Consider the following 22307-nt stretch of genomic DNA (forward strand, 5'->3'; position numbering starts at 1 on the left):
GGTTGGTGACGATGTACGTGAAGTGCCTGCCCCACACCTAGCATGTTACAGATATGTTAGAAGCTGTTCTCTTTAATGTTACCACTACACTAACAGGTGTTTACTATTTTGAGCATTAACGTAAGTTGTCAGAATCTTAAATTTAAAAATTTTAACATTTTGACAACTGTCACATCACTGGTGTCTCAGATGCATTAGGAACGGCCCGTTGGGGGAGGATGGTTGCCCTTTCAAAGATCCGTGTTTCCAGAGTTCCTCTCCCCTCAGAGATAAGCCATCCTAAGATGTCAAAAAGGTGGTGTTTATCGTGTTGAAGTTTTAAAAGCATGCCCTGCTTTGTTGCTGCTCTCCAGGTGAAGCTTTACAAAAGCGACAACCTAGACAACCCGATCCAGACGGTGTCCCTGGGCCAGTCCCTCTTCTTCCACTTCCCGCCCCTGCTCAGGGACGGCCAGGTGAGCCCGCTTCTCTCCACACTGTCTTTGCTGGAACGACTCCCCTTTTCCGCTGAAGGAACTCAGTTTTCCCATTTTTTCCCCTCATGCCACCTTGCTGACACAGTTGAAACAGAGGAGGTGGGGCTCTCTAGGGATTTTTTTCCCAGAATTAGCTCTTTTTCTGTTATAAAAATAATACACATTCATCATGGCAGGAGATCAGGGAAGGGGATGGAGATCAGACATAATACTGTCATCCAGAAGCAGCTGCTGTTAACACGTTGATAGGTTTCCTTTTGACCTTTTTTGACGCATGTGCGTATAAGTATAAAAACACATGTGTATTCATATAGTGATACAAAGCTGGGACTGTTTTGTACATTTTCTTGTAACCTGTGCTTTTCAGTGAAGACTTTATCACCCGTACTTTCTCATGCATGATATTTAATGACTGCACAGGAGACCATGATAGAGAAAATACCGTAATGTATTTAACCAAGGCCATCATCACTTACTGATGACGGGATGTTTGCCATCAGCTCTAATTGCACAGAGCCAGCTATTGTGGCTGCCCCGGTGGCAGCAAACTGTGGAGAGAACTTGGTTCCTTTTGGGGACTTAGCCTGAGAGCGAGAGTGGTGAGCCTGTGTGGTTCCTCCCCTGGCTTTCTGCCACCTGCCACAGGGGTGATCCTCTGGCCTTTCCCGGTGTGAAGTGAAATAACAAAGCAGGTTGTGACAGACTCTGGGGCCTCCCCTGCACTGCTCCAGGCGCCCTTAGTAATCGAGCCACTTCCGGCAGCACAGCAGTGTGGTCACAGGCTCCCCGGGGCGCGCAGCCTGCTTGGCGCCTTACCAGCTGAGTGACCCTGGGCACGTCACACTTCCCTTCTTCAGGCCTCTCTCCCTCCATCTGTGAAATGGGGCAATAATCCTGATCTTGTCAGTGGTTGAGAGCACAAGCTTAGTGTGGTCACAGGCTCCTTGGGGCTCGCAGCCTGCTCTGTGCCTTACAAGCTGAGTGACCCTGGGCACGTCACACTTCCCTTCTTCGGGCCTCTCTCCCCCAATCTGTGAAATGGGGCAATAGCCCCGATCTTGTCAGTGGTTGAGAGCATACGCCTAATGTGCTCACAGCTCTGGGCCCCTGGCTGGGGCTCAGCACGCAGGCCTGTGACGGTGACCGGGACCTCTGCAGAGGATGCTGCATTCTTAGAACTCACCAGCTAATGAGCCAAGAATTGTCCCTTGGAAGTCAACCTTGTTTTGGATGAAAAACAGTCTTCCTCAGTTTAACCGCGTGTCTCCCTCATCAGAATTGATTCATCAGAACTGTGTGTGTTTTGTAAAGTCAGGCTCTCTAAGGACCACGTAGCCGCCATGGTTGGATACACTTAGAAAGACGAGCCGCGGGCTCCGAGCACCTGTTCGGAGACGGCAGGGCTGCACGGCTGACCCTGCTGGACCGGCCCGCTGAGGCCGCCACGTGCGAGTTAGTGACCTAGGCGTGGAGGTGTAAACTTGGGGGTTCCTAAAGGAAACACGAGGTCCTTTGCGTCACAGCCACGCATTAGGACTTAGTGTTCGTTTGCTTTGCCCCAACTGCCCTTTGTAAAGACTGCCCCTCCCTCCTTGTGCACAGAATTACGTGGTCCTCCTGGACTCCACGCTGCCCAGGTCCCAGTACGACTTCGTCCTGCCACAGGTGTCCTTCACGGCAGCGGGCTACCACAAACACATCACCTTGGTCTTCAATCCCACGGTAAGGAGAAGGGGGCTTCCGGCATGGAGTGTGCAGTGGTTCCAAGGTGCCACTGAGTGCTTTTCAGACCTCCGTCCGTGTGGGAAGTTGGCGGGAGTCCTCGTCCCTGAGATAGAGAGAAGGCGGGAGGCTCGTGCATGGGGAGCCTGGACTTGGACGCGGCCCTTCTGCTGGTTTCTGGCTCGTGCTCGGTGACTTGGCCTCCACGATCTTACCCTGAGTAGAAGGTTCCTCCTCAACCCCAGGAGGAAGCACTCGTCTCGTTCACCTTAGCAGAGACTGAGGAAGTGACAGAGACGAGCAGGCCGGGAACTTTGTCTCCGTGTGGAGGCGCACGCAACCCCAGGGAGGAGCAGTGCCTCCGTGGAGGGCAGTAGGGCTGCAGCCTGGATGTCCGCCGGGCACCTCCCAGCTCCGGGGAGCACATGGGCAGCCCAGGCAGCACGGAGGTGCCGCCTGGTGGACCCAAGCGAGCAGGCCTCGTCCCTGCCGCCAGGAGTGTGGTCCCATTTCTGAGACCATGGAAGCAGAGCCACTTGCCAGGGGAGGGAAGGCCTGGTGGGTCCTCATCCCGGTCCTTCGTGGGGAGGTGCCTCTCTTCCATCCTTCTGGCAGCTCAGGAAGACTGAGTGACTTACCTGGGGGTGCTCGGCCGAGCCAGGTTCTCTTGTCCCAGCCGCCAGCCGGGTGGCTCAGCACCATACACTTACGAGGGTCGTCAGGGCGCTTCCCTGCATCCCGTGCTGAATGTCAGTACCGACAACCACGTTCCTCACGCATCACCCAGCGTTTCATGCACTGCTAACCACTCCACACACCTCGTCATTCCCCACAGTAGGTGCTGTTCGTATTATCGCCATTTTATAGTTGAGTCAACCGAGTCTTAACGTGACTGCCCAAGGTCACACGGGAAGACCCGGCCTGGAGCCTGGACTGCGGTCCTCAAAGCTTCGCCTCATAGTTGCTCTGCCTCTCCCCACTGACTCCAACTTGCTCTTAAGGATTTACTTTGATGGAAACTGGTTTGGGATCTAAGACAAGTCAAAACATGTGGGGGCAGACAGTTAGGGATCCTGTACTATTTTTCTGTTTATTAAGGGAGCGTCTCTCTCCGGCTGTCATCTCGGGTCAGAGGCCCTCTGGTCCTTCTCCTTCCTGCGTGTCCGCAGATGCTTTGATCTTGGGACCTCTTTACACTGTTAAAATTAGTTGCGAATCTCAAAGACCTTTGGTTTGTGTGGGTTATATGTATATTTATCATATTAGAAATGCAAACTGAGACATGCGGAAAACACAAGCATCCACAGGCCACACGTACCGTTACTGTCGGAGTGAGGACATCGTCGCGGTGCAGCCTCTGGGAACATCCCCTGCCCTGTCTTAGGAACATGAGAGAGAAATTGGCACGTCATATCTTCACAGTATAATGAGAACAGTGTGGACTGTGCAAATCTCCTGAAAGAGGCTGTACCTTGAGAACAGCGCTATGGCTTGTTAACCTGTTTTATCATCATCCGAAAGTTCCTTAATTTATTTGTTTCCATTGTCGAGGTGGAGTGAGCTAGTTGGGATATAGGTTCATTTGCTATTACAGAGACCCAGCACTTCAGGGCTTCAGCAGGAGGGAAGTTTTTATCTTTTGTTGACCTTCCGGGGGGTGTGTGGAAGCTCCTGGGTGTCGGGCTCCTCCTCTCCATGGCTCTGCTGTCCTCCAGCACATCACCCTTCCCAGAATGGCACAGTTGGCTGGAGGCTGTCCGGTCAGCAGGGAGGAAGGGCACAACCAGGGTACAGCCTGGGTGTGGCACTTGTCACTTCTCTTCCTGTTCTGTGGCCAGAGTTGACCCCAGGGCCCCACCTGGCTGCGAGGGAGGCTGGGAACTGTGTTCTGTTCTCACTGGCCCAGCTGACAGTCTGGCCTCCCCTGGAAGGAGGGGTGAGCGGCCCCGGGTCCCCAGCACTGCTTCACCGCCTCACTGGGTATGACCTCTGGCACTTGCTTGGTGCTCACTGTGTCCCCGAGTCTGGAACAGTGGGCTCTCGATGCCTCCTTAGAGGAGAGAGTCCCTGGGTGCAGCCGGGGCTCAGCAAAATGAGCTCCTTGTACTTTTCGACCACAGGGGTCCCCTGCCACCCGCAGCTCTGTGTCTCCTCAGTGTAGATAGTAAAGGGTCCGGGGGTGGGGAGCACCTTGTTCTTGGAACCTGGTTATTCCTGAGCTTCAGAGAGCAGGCGAGGGGAGTTTGTGCGGCAGAGGATTCACTTGGGATTTAGTTGTGTCACTTCAGTTACTTCTTTTGGGTACTGAGTGTCTGGGTCACGTGGGTACTAAGGGTCTTGAGGAGGCTGGGCAGGTCTGGGCTGTGGATGGGGTGCTGGCGGAGAGTTGGTCTGGGGTGACGGTGCTCTGGGTGTTCGCAGAGGAAACTGCCTGAGCAGGACATCGCCCAGGGATCATACATCGCCCTGCCCCTGACGCTGCTCGTCCTGCTGGCCGGCTACAACCACGACAAGGTAGGGGGCCCAAGCCCTCAGGGCAGCAGGCGTGCGCGTGGGGGGCGGATCCCTCACAGCTGGGACGTGGCCGGGGAGGAATGTCCATTGTTACCAAGGTGACCGCGCTTCATGATAATGGTTTAATAGCTGGGTCCAGTCCGACTCTTGCAACGCTATGGACTGTAGCCCACCAGGCTCCTCTGTCCATGGGGTTTCCCAGACAAGAATACTGGAGTGGGCTGCTATTTCCTTTTGCAGGGGATATTCCCAAGACCAGTGCCAAGGCCTCCTTTCAAGGCTAGGCCTCTTGTATCCCTCCTACCCCTTAACCCTGAAGTACTTCCGGGTCTCTGGTGACCCTCTCTGGTACAAAGACCTGCACTCAGCTGGGCTGAGAGCACAGAGCAGCGGGGATGGGCCGGGGTAGGCCGGGGGCGGGGACTTTGGTGTCCTGCTGGACAGACATCTTCTCCTGGAGCCCCCCTCTCTCATACCCTTTTTCTTCCCAGCTCATCCCCTTGCTGCTGCAGCTGACAAGCCGCCTGCAGGGAGTCCGAGCCCTTGGCCAGACAGCCTCTGACAACAGCGGCCCGGAAGACGCAAAGAGACAAGCCAAGAAACAGAAGACAAGGCGGACGTGAGGGATCTCCCTCGGGACAGGCCCCTGGCGTGGAGGATGCGTGTGACTTTTGTCATCAGCTCCGTGGGCGCAGCCACCCGTCAGCCTCCCCTCCCCGGCCCCGATGTGACACCGTGAAGGGACCCTCCTGTCACTCTGCAGAGCACAATTGATTTTCTGAGTCAAAGATAATTTATTATTTTTATTTTTGTCAAAGAAGTGTTTAAGCTGTGCTGGTGGTGTGCGAATGTTATCCTGAGTCTTCCAGCTTCATTTGCAAAAAGAGTTCCAGTAAATGGGTGTCTTGACTCCCAAATTAAGCTCCTGTTGGACTGACCCTCCCCTTAACGTCCCTGTGCATCTGAGGTCCCTGCTGGAAACCGCACAGCCTGTGTGTATTCCTAAGAGGGTGTGTTATGCGGTAAAAAGTCAATAAAATGGCCCACTTGTTTGTGTTGTAGCTCATCTCGGGTGCAGTCCTTGGAGGACCCTGGCCTAATGCTGGGGTCACGATTGCACTGCCTGGAGGGACACGTGGGTCTGAGTAAAGCCGAGATGACACGTGGCAGCTGGCTTTTGGCCTCAACGATAGGAAAACGGGAGAGGTGGTGAGGGGTGACGGCGTGAAGGGCCCTACCTTGGTTGCGGGTGGGGGATGACGGTGTGAAAAGCCCCGCCTTGTCTGAAGGAGTCCGAGAGGCCCCCCCACTGTGCTGTGGGATCACGTGTTCACGTCTCTAGAGAAGCCTGAAGAACTGAGTTTTATGTGAACTCTTCCAAGTTTTAAATGTTTGCGACAAATTCAGTTTGTAACTTCTGGCGAAACAAAATGCATATGTAGGCTGTGTGAAGCTTGAAGGCTGCCAGTTTGCATAAGGGATCCACAGGAATTCTCAGCATTTGAACAGCATTAATTTCATTCTTATGGGAAGTAATTAAGTTACACTGGAAGCAGGGACATCCAGCCATCCAATGCTTATTGAGCCCCACATGTGACAGGCACCGGGGCTATGAGACGAGCAGATCAGAAACAGTATAAACTTCAGGACCTGGATGAGGATGAACCACCCCCTCCCCCCACCCCGTTTTGTTCCTTGTTGTGTCCCTAGCTATCCATGTGGAGTGGGCACTTTAGAAGGAACGAATGAATGAATGCATGTGTGGATAGGTGAGGATGTGGACACGTGGCACCCGGTCTCAGAGCGCATGACCCATCCATCGTCGGGTGAAAGACAAGCTGGTCAGGGGACAGGGCAGGGCGGAGAGCCAAAGGCTTCCTGGTGAGGAGGCTCAGGTGGCCAAGGGGGCACAGAGCAGAGGTCAGGTCCCACCTGAGAGCTTAGGGAAGCTTCCCCGGCACGATGTTTAGGCCGGGTCTGGAAGGACCCGAAAGGGAAAGAGGAGTAAGGCAGGAGGTCTTGTTGGGTGCCACGACCAGTGAGGACGGTCAGCTTGAGGATTCCCGGGCTCCAGGGGCTCCCGAAGAGCTGCTGCACTTCCAGCCCAGCGGCTGTTGGGCTCTTGGCCATTTCACAGGTGTTACTTTTCACCGTGGAAGAAAGTACGCTCTTGGAGACCTGGGAGAGATGAGATGCATAATCCATTTCTTGAAGTGTTTTCTAACTCTTCTTCCAAGTGGACACCCAGAAACATGCCTTTTAAATGTTAATGAGGCTTTTTATTGACGCAGTGTAAAGGTTAAGAGCTCGTGGAAGATACAACTAAATGTCAATATGTTCCATCCAGTTCTGGACGCCGCCATTAAGGGGCAGTCTTTCCCCGTCGCTGCTGCAGGTCACCTTTCTCGCTGGTGGATCTTCTGAAAGGGCTCTGTTCCTGGAAAAAGGCTGCTGCCTTTCTCAGCCTGTATGGAAGTTCGGCCTGTTGCCTGAGATTGTCTTCATTTTCTGGCAATCTCAGGACAACTCCCCTGTCCCCTCTGTGAGGTGTGAGAACGAATGGATAGAAAATTTTAAATGCAGCAAAAGTTATATGAGACAGATTTTTTTCTCCCCCCTGAGAAATTAAAGATGTCTTAAATGATGGGTCCCTGAAGAACTCCCTTGCTTGTGCCTTTTTGCTTATTAAAGTAGCCCAGCCTCAGCGAGGATACCCCCAGAGACTGACAGACAGGGAGGTGCCATTCCAAGGTGCTGGCTTCACCTGAGTCTTCCCTGGGTTTCCTTTGTTTGGAATGTTATCATCCAACCAGCAAGGACGGTTGGACATGGGTGGAGGGGTGCTGGAGGTGGGCATGGGGAGTGTGTAGGGGGCAGGGGCTCCAAGAGAGAGGTAGGGAGAGGAGGTGGTCCTCGTGCTCAACTCTCAAGGGTCTGTGTTCAACTCTTGAGAGACGAGTCATGAGATAAGGGGAAAGCAAACGATTACCTCCCTGAATGACAAGCAGTGGCGGAAAGGAGTGGTGACCATGTGCCAGGCACCGCACTGAGTCCTTTCATGCATGAAATGCTGGGTCTTCAGGACCTTACGACATGAGTATGTCTTCAACTCCACCTTACAGGAGGAAACTGAGACTTAAGAGCGTCGCAGCCACTAAGTGGCAGAGCTGGGGTTTGAACCCAGGTGCAGGAGTTCTTAACCCCTGTGCTCTGCTGTCTCCTGCTCTACAAAATGAGACAGGGCATCTATGTGCCAGGTTGGGGATAATTCAGGTGTTGAGAAAGAGAATATCATATGCCAGAGATGGGGGCATGAGCTGTGATAAATTTAGTCAAAGCACAGTGACATGTAGCCATGTGTGCAATGGAGGGTCAGGCCTTTAACTGTTCCTTCAGCATTGTTTCTAGAACCAGAGTTACATGGCTAAATGCTTAAACCCAATTCCCCAAACACAAATCCAAATCCAATGGGCAGCATTCCCCCTTTCCTCAAAAGCTGGAGCAACCTGATGAGGGGAGTTGGGAAGGATTCTGGGAACAAAGTTTGTGTGGTTCCATTACATTCTGTCTAGGCTGAGTGCTCACCGGGAATGAGGACTGTGTCTCAGCCATCCGTGGTTCCAGGCCCTTCACACAATGGGGGCCTGAGGAAGGGAGCCCGCCTCAGATTGACTCCCCCCAACAATCCCTACAGCCTTTTCATATGGGGTCCCCTCGCACACTGAGTCAGGGCTGGACTCAGATGTGAGTGCTGACATGTGCCTTCTCAGATGGGGTTATAAAGGGCATCGCATAAACAGATGAATGGATAAAGAAGATGTGGTGTGTGTATATATATACAACTCAGCCATAAAGAAAAGCGAAATAATGCCATTTGCAGCAACTTGGATGCAACTAGAGATTATCATACTAAGTGAAGTAAGTCAGACAGAGAGACAAATACTATATGATATCACTTATATGTGGAATCTAAAATATGACACATTATGAGACAGAAACAGAATCACAGACGGAATAGATGTACAGTTGCCAAGGGGAAGAGTGGGAGGGAGAGGAATGGACTGGGAGTCTGGGGTTGGTAGATGCAGACTATTACATTTAGAATGGATAAACAACGAGGTCCTAATGTATAGCACAGGGAACTATACTCAATATCCCGTGATAAGCCATAGTGAAAGAGCGTGTATAGTACAGTGTATGTGTATAACTGAGTTACTTTACAGCAGAGGTTGGCACAACATTGTAATCAACTATACTACAGTAAGGGCTTCCCAGGTGGCTCAGAGGTAAAGCATCTGCCAATTCAGGAGATGCAAGAGACTCAGGTTCGATCCCTGGGTTGGAAAGATACCCTGGAGTAGGAGATGGCAACCCACTCCAGTATTCTTGCCTGGAGAATTCCATGGACAGAGGAGCCTGGTGGGCTACAGTCCCACCCTTTAATAATACAGTCCCTTTAATAATAATAAAAAAATAATAAAGGGCTTTGCGCATTTTGTTCCTGGAGAAAACCAGCTGCCTTGTGTGGGGATACATAGGCAGCCCCTTGGAGAGCTGAGGTCCCTGGATAGCAGCCAATCCAACTTGTCAACCAGGCACTTCAGGGGCCCTGGACCTGGATCCTTCAGCCCTGGTCAAGCCTTTGGATGACTGCAGCCCCAGCCAACATCGGACTGCTGCTGCTTCAGAGACCCTTTCAGAAACCCTTCCTGGCTGAGCTCTTCTCAAATTCCTGACTCAGAATCTGTGAGCATGATGTATGATTGTATTAGGCCTCTAAGTTATGGGGTAATTTGTTATGCAACACTAGGTAGCTGGAACAGTACTCAATAAAGGTCTATCATCAATGGACAGTGACTGAGAGCCCTCCAGTAAATCAATGTATTTCTACCTGTATTAGTCAAGGCTATTTTCATTTCAAGTAATAGGAGCCCAACTCCAACTAGCTTAAGAAAAATGGGGCATTTCATTGCCAGTGCAGTGGAGAACCCCAGGAGTGTCTGGCACCGTTCGTGCTGCATCCAGGGTATGTCTTAGCCTCCCAGTTCTGTTTCCCTTTGTGAGTTGACCGTGCTCTTCCCTCCATCAAGGCTCTACGCCAGCTCTCAGTGCTTAGCTCTGAAAGAGCCCTTTGCTGGAAACCGACCGACTTTGAAACCAGGTCCACGGCTTCTTGCTCAGTTGTGCTCTGCTGGGGGCAGGGCAGCCGTGAGGAGACTTCCACTGTGAGTGAAGTTTGGGAAACTGGCTTTTGACTTCTGCCTGTCCTGCTTCTGCAGAAGGTGGTCACCCTGCAGCTTTAGGCCTAAATCATCCCAATTTGCAGGCCCAACAGAAAGAGAATTCCCATCCCACAGACCCTGTGTTCATCTGGGGAAGGTGGACTGATGGGCAAACCGCAGGATCTGATGGGCAAACCGCAGGATCGCAGGGGCCTGGCCAGGCCCCAGGCCACAGCTCCATCTATGCCATGCGAAGCTCCCACAGTGGGGATGTGCATTTCCCAGAGAAACAAGGGATCCTGGGTGGGCAAAACCAATAGAAGTCAGCTCTCCTCCCTTCACGGCTTGATGACCAGGTCGCAGTCACTCATCATTTCTGGCTTTATCTTTTCATTAGCAAATAACCATGGCTTTGTTACAACATGCCCAGGGGAGGGAAGAAGCTCATCTTCCTGTGGGCCTACTGTGTGCCAGGTCTCAGAGGGAAGGTATGCAGAGACCCCCTCCCTCCGCCTTCTCGGGGTGGGGGTGGCATTCATGCTTCATGATACAGTGGTGGGATTGCAGGGGGATCTTGACCATTGTCACTAAGTCCTTCTGCTGTCCCCCCACACCTGGGTTTGTCTCCGATGCTGCACACTTCCATACCCTTTCAGATGAGTGACTGTTTCACTGTTCCACCGTGTGGATGAAACAGCAGCCCATCTTGCATTTGCTTTTTGGAATTTGAAGATTCTGTAAAATAGATGAATGCATTGGAACAAGTGGTCCCCACGTCTGTGCAGAATCTGTGCCTCCGTGGACTGATGGCTGCCCCTCCCTGTCTAGTCTGCAGGGGAGACGGCTGGCAAGAAGGGGGAAGCTGACAGCTGCTGCATCTTTATCCTGTTTCTGCTCGTGGAGCTGAGAGGAAGAGGTGGCTGAGCGCCGCTGAGTGATCAAACTCCAGATGGGCCTCTCTCGCTTCCTCTTCAGGGCTGGGGTGGATGCGTATACGGAGAAAGAACATTTTGCTGCCTACCCCAGATGCTTCTTCCCTTGCCAGTTTTGGGAACACTTCACCGAAGTGATGACTGATACTTAGTTAATGGTGGCAAAGAACGGATCACATGTGAAGGCGAGGTCTAAGCGTGACAGTGGTTGAGGGTGGGGGTCTGCAAACCCTGGTCCCCAGAATCTACTTCTGTTCTGCAAATAAGTTTATGTGTATAACTTTTTAGAATTCCATATATAAGTGATACCATATGATATTTATCTTCATTTGATTTCACTTAGTATGATATTCTCTAGGTCCATCCATGTTGCTGCAAATGGCATCATGTCATTCTTTAAAAAAGAAAAACTTTTAATTTTGTATTGGAGTATAACAGATTAACAATGCTGTGATGGTTTCAGGTGGACAGCAAGAGGATTCAGCCAGACATATTCATTCTTTAATAGCCGAATAGTATTCCATTGTATATATGTAGCACATCTTTTTGATCCATTCATTTGTTGAAGGACATTTAGTTTGTTTCCATTTCTTGGCTATTATCAATAGTGCTACTATGAACATAGGACTATATGTATTTTTTTGAATTACAGTTTTCATCTTTTCCAGATATTTGCCCATGAGTGGGATTGCTGGATCATATGGTAGCTCTATTTTTTATATATTTTTTAAGGAATCTCCATAATGTTCTCTATAGTAGTTGCTTGCAGACATAGAAAACACACTTATGGTTACTAAAGTAGGGGAGGGATAAATTAGGAATTTTGGATTAATACACTTTTTAAGACTTATTGTATAGTACAAGGAACTATGTTCCATATCTTGTAATAACCCATAATGGAAAAGAACCTGAAAAAAAATATTTATATATATATATATATTATATATCACATATATATATATCTGAATCACTTTGCTAACATAACAGGGTAAATCAATTATACTTCAATTTTAAAAAAGTTTCAAGTTGCTAAAAAACAAAACAACCCCCTCCCCAAAACTACAACCCCACCAGGCCAACTAGTTAGCTACTGTATTTGTAAATAAAGTGTTATGGGAACACAGCTATGCCCTTTCGTGCAGATTGTCTGTGGCTATTTTAATCTGACAACAGTGGAGGTAAGTAGTTGTGGCAAAGACTGTATGACCCACAAACCCTGAAATATTTACTATCTGCCCCTTTATGGAAAAGGCCTGCTGACCTCTAGTCTAGCGGGCACTTTGTAAAGTTTGATTTGGGCGGGGAGACACTGGTTCATTCGACAAGCATTATCTGAGCATCTAGGCTATGCCAGACCCTGCTCCATGACTGGGGGTTTAGTGGTGGGAACGTGCAGCCAGGCTTAAATGCCAGGCTCCTCTGTCCATGGGATTCTCCAGGCAAGAATACTGGAGTAGGTTGCCATTTCCTTCTCCAGGAGATCTTCCCGACCCAGGGGTAGATCCCAGGTCTCCTGCATTGCAGGCAAACTCTTTACCAGACATCTGAGCCACCAGGGAATCCCAAATGAATGAATGGTCATTAGTAATAATGTTGATCATGATCCATCCACATGACTCATATTGAGGCCATGTCATGAATTCACACTTGTCTTCTGTTTGGGATGAACCATATGAAACTGCCACTTTTATAGGTCAAAATGGTTGACTAATTCACACCATGCCCCTCCTCCAGGGGATCTTCCCAACCCAGGGAACAAACCTGAGTCTTTTACGTCTCCTGCATTGGCAGGCAGGTTCTTTACCACTAGTGCCACCTGGGAAGCCCAACCATTATACGTGCATACTGAAATTAAGCAAATAAATGGACAGTGAATGTGGGAGCCAGTTTCTCACAGTTGCAGTGGAACGATACAAGTAAGCAAAGAAGACTAGAATGATCCATGTGGTGATGGATTAGAGTTGGAGACGTCAGTATGAACTCAAGTTTTATATAGACACAGATGGTTGCATTTGGAAATATTTATACATATGTGCACACACACAGGCTAGTAACATACATATGCTTCCTTGCTCTGCCAGCTGAGTGGGGCTGGAAGGAATGACAGCGTAGCAGCAAGAAACCCCCAGTGCCTAGATCCCCATTCTCTAACAACACCCCTCTTCAATAAAAAGCACCAGGGCTCCGTGGAGAAGTGTCTGATTCTAGGACTGGGGTGGGATATATAAGATGAGCTGGGAGCATCCTATAGTGTCAGAAAGTAAGGAAGTGATACTGACCAGGGTTCTTGGCCTCCTCAATCAATAGAAATTGATAAGAGGCCCGACAAGACATTCAGGCAAGGCTTTATTGGGGTACCTGCTACAGCAGCAGGGAGCAAACATAAGTAATAGTGTCCCTTGCTTGCTCTGCAAGGTGGGACAGGCTGGTTCCTTATATGGCTTGAGGGTAGAGGTGTGTCCGGGGATTGGGCAGGAAGGGTGGCTTAGGCGGTTTGCCTATCTCTTTGGTGTTGGTCTGACTTCCCTGGTAGCTCAGATGGTAAAGAATTCGCCTGCAATGCAGGAGACCTGGGTTCAAACCCTGGGTTGGGAAGATCCCCTGGAGAAGGGAAGGGCTACCCACTCCAGTATTCTGGCCTGGAGAAGTCCATAGACAGAGAAGCCTGGCAGGCTATATATAGTCCATGGGGTCGCAGAGAGTCGGACACGACTGAGCGACTTTCACTTTCACTTTGGTGTTGAGTGCAGGAGGCATGCACAGGACCCTGTTTTTGCTCCCCATCCCCTGATTTTTCTCCTGGCTCTTTAAAAGTGGCAGTTGGGTTTTTGGTTGCTTGGTATCTTGTCGGCCATAATTTGCTCCAACTGTGCATGCACACAGTTATTTTTAGTCCATCATCGTTTCTCTGTGTTTTGTTGCTGGAGAGGGTTGTCCAGGTACAAACACTGCAGCAAAGGGTCCCAGGTCCCAGCCTGATTCAGGAGCACTAAACAAATTAAGACAAATCAGCACATTAGCATCTCAAATGGACACAGGAGCAGCTGAAAGAGCTCTTGCAGTCAAAGCTGCCACAATTTTGACCAACAAAATGAATAAAGTAGTACTGGATTATAAGTCAAAGTATAGAATAAATACCCATGGTACCATACTGACATAGATTAATGACTGAAGAAATAAAGGGCCCAGAAAAATGATACTAACTAAAAATGAAGAAATCTGAATAAATTTGAGCTTTAATTAATAATAATGCATCAATATGTGGGCATACAGAAACTGTACTATCTTTTCCCAGAACTGTTCTAAAATAAAAAGTTTAAACATTTATTTAAAAAAAGATGGAATGTGGCAATGTCACATGCTCAGCCTCGTAGTGTTTTTCCTGGTTTAGTGTGTGGGCATGAATTCATATTGTGCCATCTAACCTCTGTTGTCTGACCTTCAATGTAGCCAGTGACCCCAAGGGACAAAAAGCCCAAGTTAGGGATATGTCCTGAGGCCAGGAAATGGCCTGGCATCCAGACTGCACACATTGGTTACCTGGAAAAGCCAAGGAATAGGATAGACAGGGGGTGGCCCTTGGGTCAGATCTGGGGAGGGGGAGGATTTTTGTCAATAAAGGTCTATTGGAACATAGCCAGCCTGTTTATTTACATGTCATCTATGGCTGCTTTTGCGGGACAATGACAGAGTGGATTGTTGCACCAGAAATCCACATGGCCCACAAAATATTTATAATCTATTTGTTCCTTTAAGGAAAATGTTTGCTGACCCTAGGATAGGGGACACAGTTCTGTCACCATCCTTTAGCAGGAAGGGCAAGGAATCCCTGTCTCAGGACAGGTCAGTCTTTTTAACAGTGGAGCACACAGCCGGGCAAAGCCCACGCTCACTTCCTTGGGGCTGAAATGGATCATTAATATTGAATGTTAACAACCTACTTGCTCCAGATGATTCCATTTAATTCTTCTGTCTCTTGCAACAGGGCTCTCACGTGCAGGGGTCGGGGCTGTTTGTCTTCCTCGGCTTTCTGAGGCTTCAGAGCATATTGATTCTGTGAAATGTACATTTCTCAGGAAAGAGCGTCTCCCAACATGACAGGAGATCACACATCACTTGTTTCCTGTGCCTTTCATTCCCCTCGGAACATGATAAAATCATGATCCCAGCGTCACCGAGGGACCCTCATGTCTCTTGGAAGCAGGCCTTCTTTTGTTTGCCTTGTTTTTTAATCTCTTTCAATCAGTGAGGCAGAGTGGAAAACTGTTCACTGGCTTGGAGGCAGGCAGGTCTGAATGTGAGTCGTCCCCCAGTTGCTTGCTGGGCTGCGTGACTTTGGACAAGCTGCCTAACTCCCTGGAGCCTGCTGCAGGGCTTGCCTCGTGGTGTAATCCCTTCTCAGAGGCGGGGCTGGCATTAGGTGATACCCACTGGTGTGGCTGTGGCAGTGGAGTTAGTCGCAGTGTTCTGGTTGGCTACTACCCACACCACAGCAGATGCTCAATATTCTGAAAGGCTTCGATGAGTAGAGATGAATTCTCTCTTTCCTTTCAGAGCTTCAGACAATTCCATCGGCCTACACTGTGCAGAGGCTGTCGGAGTCTGACCCAGACCCTGCTGGCCTGGCCAGGGCACCTTTCCCCAGCTGCCGTGAGTGTGGCACAGCCGTGCCTTCTCTGGAGAAGCGCCCTCTCCAGGTGGGAGGGGAGCCCTTGCCCCAGGGAGTAGATGCAGCCGCAGGGATGGCTGGCCCCGCCTCCGGGTGCTGTAGTCTGTGCTCCAGAGCACAGGTCGAGGGAAGACATTGTCTTCTCGCTCAGCTCTTTCCCCTTAGCTTCCTCAGGCCCCCACCTCCCTTCTCCTGAAAGACCCCCACCCCTTAAAAACTCATGCCCACCCAAGTCCCTGTCTTTGGCTCTGCTTCTAGGAAACCCGGCCCAAGGCCACCAGTGTCCTGCTGTTACATATCTTTATGCAACCCCTGGAATAGTGATCAATCTTGGGGACCCAGTGAGCAAGGGTCTGAATGGCCATGTGCGTGGACCTGGTTGGGTGGGGTCTGCAGGGGACCCCATGGGGAACATGAGGCAAGGGTTTTGTCAAATATCGCCATCCCCTTGACACACGTCAAAAAATGTGAGGTCACACTCCAGACTTTCCCCTACAACTCACTGGCCCCTGCTGTCTGCTGTGCTATCAGCAGGTGTTGAGTTTGGGAAGAGTGTGTGTGATGTGTGCATAGTGTGTGTTTGATGTGTATGTGATGTGTGTGTGGTGTGTGTGTGATGTGCGTGTGCATGAATTTATATATGGGTTCTCTGTGTATGTGATGTGTGTGTGTGGTGTGTATGTGATGTATGTGTGATGTGCATGTGTGATGTGTGCGTGATGTGTGCGTGTGTGATGTGTGTGTGTGATGTGTGTGATGTCTGTGTGTGTGATGTGCGTGTGTGATGTGCATGTGCATGGATTTATATATGGGGTTCTGTGTGTGATGTGTGCATGTGTGATGTGTGCGTGTGTGATGTGTGTGTGTCATGTGTAAAGTGTGTGATGTCTGTGTGTGTGATGTGCATGTGATGTGTGTGATGTGCATGTGTGATGTGCATGTGCATGGATTTATATATGGGGTTCTGTGTGTGATGTGTGTGTGATGTATATGTGGATGCATTTATATATGGGTTCTGTGTCTTGTGTGATGTGTGTGTGTGATGTGTGTGTGTGTCATGTGTAATGTGTGTGATGTGTGTGTGTGTGATGTGCATGTGATGTGCATGATGTGTGTGTGTGATGTGCGTGTGCATGGATTTATATATGGAATTCTGTGTGTGATGTGTGTGTGATGTGTGTGTGCATGGATTTATATATGGGGTCCTGTGTGTGATGTCTGTGTGATGTGCGTGTGCATGGATTTATATATGGGGTCCTGTGTGTGATGTCTGTGTGATGTGTGTGTGGATGCATTTATAGATGTGTTCTGTGTCTTGTGTGATGTGTATCTGTGCATGTGTGATGTGTGTGTAATGTGTGCATGTGATGTGTGTGTCATGTGTATGATGTGTGTGTGTGTGATGTGTGTGTGTCATGTGTGTGTGTCATGTGTGATGTGTGTGTTTGTGTGTAATATGTGTGTGCATGCATTTATATAGGGGTTTCTGTGTGTGTATGTGAACTGAGGCTTTGAGCCCCGCTTCTGGCTTGCCTCTGCCTCATCCACCTGTTGCTCTGGGTCCCTCATGAGTGACTGGCAGGCAAAGAAGGAGGGCACTGGGACGCCTTGTTCATGGGAACTTTGGACCGTCCCCACCATATTGGGCCTGTTGGCCTCTGGGGCATAACTTGGCCTCTTCTGGCTTTGAGGGCCTGCCAGAGGTGCCATCTGGTCTGGGAAGTGTTCTCAGACTGGGCACAGCCTGCTGGTGTTTGACGTCTCTGAAACAGCCCAGCCTGACCTGAGTGGGCACCAGTGGTGGGGCTACATCTTGGGATAGGCTGCTTTGGGTGAACCTGGTTTCTGGACTTGGTTCTGCCACTAAGGCGCAGAGGACACTGGGCCAGTTGCTGCCCACTGGCCCCATCCTAAGCCTGCCTAGGGGAGAGCTCGTCTCTCCCTGGTTGAGCCAGGCTGAACCAGCTCTGCCTGGGTGACGAGGTGGGAGACAGACAGTGACCTCTGGAGCAGCATTGGACTAGTCAGCGCTCTTGTTTGCAAGTGTTGGAGACCAGCTTGCGTTAGCTTAGACAAATGTCTCCAGAATCCAAGGAAGGGCAAGATGTGCTGGGCTTCCAGAACACTTGGAACCACCGGCCGAGCCCCTTCTTCACCTTTGGCACAGAAGTAAGAGACTTTGTAGTATTTTTCTCATTTGATACTCAAAACAGACTGCTGGAGGAAACGGAGACTCAGAGCAGCTACCCTTCCAAAGTCACACAGACTATAAAGGTGTCACTGCCTTCAAAGCCTGTGTTCTCAGCCACCAGGCATATTGTATCAGTGTATTCATGAGAGGTGGCTAAACTGTTGTAACAAATAGACCCAAACCCAGTGGCATATACACAATGTAAGTTTATTTCTGACTCAGGTTAACTGTGATGGGGGCGGGGGGTCCCAGGTAAGTTGGGGAAGGGGTGGTTTATGGTATGCACAGCTGTTTGGGGCACAAGCTCACAGAACCCAATGACCCCATATCCTCACTCACCCCAGTAGCTCATTCAGTGAGCTAAAGAAACATTAGGTGCTAAATAAATGTAAATGTGACCACTTTGAACAACATATTTACACTTAGAAGAGGTTTGTTTGGGATCCTTATTTTTTAAAGATTTACTTTTTATTTATTTTTGGTTGTGCTGGGTCTTCATTGCTGTGCACGGGCTTCCTCTAATTTGCGGTGAGCTGGGGCTACTCTGTGCGGCGATGTGTGGGCTTATCACTGCATACCTTCTATTGTCGCGGAGCACAGATTCTAGGTGTGGGCTTCAGTAATTGCAGCTTATGGGCTCTAGAGTGTGGGCTCAGTACTTCTGGCACACAGGCCTAGTTGCTCCGTGAGCTGTGGAATCTCCCCGGGCCAGGGATCAAACCCATGTCCCCTGCACTGGCAGGCAGACTCTTAACCACTGGACCACCAGGGAAGCCCTGGATCTGTTTTTTAAAAAATTCAGTGGTGCTTAAGTATGGTTTGGGGACCAGCAGCCAGGACTGGCTGTACAATCTGTGAGGCATGATATAAAATAAAAATGAGGGATTCCACGCTAAAAAATCAAGAACCTAAAGGTGATGACAGTGAAAGTCACTCATTGTGTCTGACTCTTTGTGACCCCATGGACTATACAGTCCATGGAATTCTCTAGGCTGGAATACCGGAGTGGGTAGCCTTTCCCTCCTCCAGGGAATCTTCCCAACCCAGGGATTGAAGCCAGGTCTCCCACACTGCAGGCAGATTCTTTACCAGCTGAGCTATCAGGGAAGCCCTGATGACAGAGCATTAAGCCAAGCCCAGGGCCTTTCTGAGCCCGGGGTCCTGTGGGGCTGCGTGGCCTCTACACCCACGAAGCTGGCCCTGCCGGCTGCATCAGCGCTGCCTGGGAGCTGGACAGCCATGCAGACTCCCAGACATACTGAGTGGGAGTCTCTGGAGGTGGGGTTCGGGAAGCTTCCTGGTGATTCTCACGCACAGGAAAGTTGGAGTTCTGCCTTAATCTCTGGAGGAAGTCACAGAGCCCTATTAGAGGCAGAAGCCTGCACGAGCTGCTTCACTGGCCTGATCCAGGCCAGCATTTATCATGGGATAGTCTCCCTTTGGGTGAGTGGCTTTGACAAAAGAAGCCATTGCTTAAGTTGGTCAGGAACCAGGCACTTTATCTGCTCCACCTGTCCGATCTAGCGGCTTGCTCATTCTTCAAGTGCCTTCCTCTGGCGCCTAGTCCATCCATTGCCTTGGACGCAGTGAAATGACTTTTCCTGAACAGACCGTTTGAATCTCATCTGGGTCTGGCAAGGTGAGACTCTTTAGATGCTGATTCTCTGCTAGAGGAGTGGTGAGCTCCCCATCATGGGCACTGTGCAAGGGGAGGTCGGATGATCACCAGGCAGGGATGCTATCAGAAAGAGCTCAGAATTCAGTGTGGTGTCAGACTGGACGGTTTTGAAGGTCCCTCTCATTAATGAACAGCACTGCCCCTCTCTTTTTAGCATCTGCATCTCTTTTCTTTTCCCAGAAGCTTGTTCCTCACCACAATCTATGCACGGTCTCAAGCTGTGTGAGAAGGAATAAGGATGAATAATACTGAGTATGGTAGAATGTAGCAGCTATGGATTTTAGAGTCAGACGCTATTGTGCTGAACTATCCCAGCTGTGCTCTAAATAACCGAGTGACTTGGGCACGTGTAGTGGACAGTTTTGTTGCCCTGCCCCCAACCCCAGCTTAGTGATATGCGAATATCAGAGCCAGCTGTTAAATCTTGGGGAATTTTGCAAGCCAACTGATATCACATGGGTAGCTTGAAATCCACCATATTTACACCACAGAAATCAACAAATATTACACATTAGGGCTTTTTTTTTCTTCTTTTTCATCTCAAGAGCCAGTCATTAAATATAGGGCTGGCCAAAAAGTTCATCCGGCTTTTCCCATAAGATCCTATGGAAAAACCCAAATGAGCTCTTTGGCCAACTCACTATTTACCACCACACCATGGCTTTGGTCTTCCTACATCAGTAGGTATTGGCTAACTTCCATCTGTCTCTCCTTGCCTGCGGGCTTTCTCCAAAGCTGTGGAATGTGACCCTGTCCTTGCAGAGGGCAGGCTGGGAATTAGTGCTCCTGGGAGCAGCCCTCAGATGTGTAAATACCCCGGTTCCCCTACCCCCTGGCTGGGATGGCTCTGAGGTGTCAGTTTCACTTGGACTCATGGCCCTTTTCCATCAGATTATGCTTTAATGGTGACAGCTGGAGCTGTCTTGAGACCAGTCTTTTTCAGTTGCCTTCCCTTCCTTATCTCACGTCCCCACTTGTAGACAGGTATTTTCTGCACTTCCCAAACCCTTGTGTTGAATCCCTGCCTCATGTCTGCTTCTGGGGGAGCCCAAACTAAGACTGCCTGTGATGCCACCCCTGCAGGCTTCAGTCCCCCAACGAGAAATGGGGTGCTAACTACTGGCTCCCAGGCAGGTGTGAAGGCTGACTAAGCAGAAATTGGTCTACTTTGAAGTGCACGGATGTGCTCAGATAACATGACTGATAGAACATAGTACATGCTAAGCACTCAGCGAGTGATCCAGCAGCATCCACTACGGCTAATCCTAATCCTACTGATCCCATCTTCAGTTTCAAGTGACCAAGGCCACCTCAAGCATACTTAAGCAATATGCCTGGATATTACAGGCATATGGAATGAAAGGGGTTGCTTCATGGACCATGGACAGGGACTTGGTGACACCAAGATGCTGTCCATCTGTCCTCTCTGTTGGTGTTAACATCTCTTGGTGACTTGCCTTATTTTGTCCTAGTGCAGAAAAGCTCCTTCCTTGTAGCAGGGAACTTTGAGGGAGTGAGGAAGAACTTTTATGGCACTAAGTTACTGGCATTTGGGGACTTATTCACCACTGCAGCATACTCATAGACTTTCCCCACGTTGTTTACAATTTTCTCATCTGCCTTACAAAGTAGGTACTCGTATTTCCACTTATCAGGTAGGAAAAACTGAGGTTCAGAGAGGTTGAAAAGCTTTCTCCTAAGATCACTCATCTAGTACATGGTTCTGATTGGTTGTAGGGCCTGCTTTCTTGCCTCACCAAGCCGGGGGGTCTTAAAGGTGTAAATCAGGATTGAGGAGGTGGGGGAGGAGAAGGGTAGTAGAACTGAAAAATCCGATGACATGGAAATGAATGTCAGTACTGCCCACCTCCTGCCAAAACCCCAACTGTGGAACGTAACAGATTACACAATGAGTCTGGCGCTTGGGATATTTTCAGATGAGCTAGCTGTTCTGGAGCATTTGCTAACACTCTGGATGAGTCTTCAAAAAACCCCTTCATATTTCATGCAGGCAGGCAGAGCAGGATGATAATGCATGCTAATGCCCCTTCAAGGGAGTCCAGGAGGACTGTTCTCTTTAGTCCCTCATTAAAGTTGTGTGTGCACTTCTAGGGAATGATGGCCAGCATCTGGACCAGATGTCAGAAGGGCCACAGCTGGGAGGGCCCTCAATCCTTGGCCAACTGGCTTCTCCCTAGTGAGGCTTCTGGGCAAACTTCACTTGCTCTCAGGATGAAATAAATGCTAATGTCCCCAGCATGCTGCCTCCCTTCTCCTGAGAATGACGTCCCATCCCTCCCATTCTGACCCCCTAGTGGGGTCCTGCCTCCACCTCCCATTGATTGATTTGGCCACAAGTGATTGGTCCAGAGGTTGGTTCGTGACCCAAGCTGGGCCAAATGGGGGCCCTTCTCTGGGATTTTGAACTTGGAAAGGGAGAGAGTGTCAGTCTGTCCTTCTGTCTGGTGGAGGCTATGAGACACGAGGCCCGGGGCTCATCTCCTGCCAGCAGCAGGGAGGTTCATCTGCTGGGAGAAGGAACAAATTGACAAGAGGCAGAGATGAAGGGCATGTGCTGTTGCAATTCAAGTGCTTGTTTTCAGTCACACTTGTACACTCTTGCTCTTCCGGTTACTCCATGGACTGTAGTCTAATGGTGGTGGGTACAGTCACCAATTCACACAGCTCAAGCCCTAGCTCATGGCCTAGGTACATGACAGCAGTTTTTGCCTTCTGTAAAAAAATGAGATAAATGATCATACCTGCCTCACAGTGTGGCTGTAAGGAATAAGAGATACATGTAAAGTGCTTGGAATAGCATCTGGGAGGTATTAAATGCTGCATAAATGTCCCTTCTCCTTTTTCTCCTCTTCCCTCTTCCTCCTCCTAATAGTAATAATAAT

The 22307-nt window shown here is 49.7% G+C and overlaps 1 protein-coding gene across 2 annotated transcripts in view; it reads left to right on the forward strand.

The window, feature by feature from the left end:
* Positions 1-5773, forward strand: part of LOC129637459 (BOS complex subunit NOMO1) — a 58356-nt gene extending 52583 nt beyond the window's left edge. For both annotated transcript variants that reach the window (XM_055561631.1, XM_055561632.1), the window contains 4 exons: positions 354-455; positions 2079-2198; positions 4620-4712; positions 5204-5773. In XM_055561631.1, the coding sequence (XP_055417606.1) occupies positions 354-455; positions 2079-2198; positions 4620-4712; positions 5204-5335 (447 nt within the window). In that variant the 3' untranslated portion in view covers positions 5336-5773. The remainder of the gene's footprint in view (positions 1-353; positions 456-2078; positions 2199-4619; positions 4713-5203) is intronic.
* The last annotated feature ends 16534 nt before the right edge of the window (positions 5774-22307 follow it).

Source organism: Bubalus kerabau, chromosome 23 (assembly GCF_029407905.1).
Source record: "Bubalus kerabau isolate K-KA32 ecotype Philippines breed swamp buffalo chromosome 23, PCC_UOA_SB_1v2, whole genome shotgun sequence".
Classification (NCBI taxonomy): domain Eukaryota; kingdom Metazoa; phylum Chordata; class Mammalia; order Artiodactyla; family Bovidae; genus Bubalus; species Bubalus kerabau.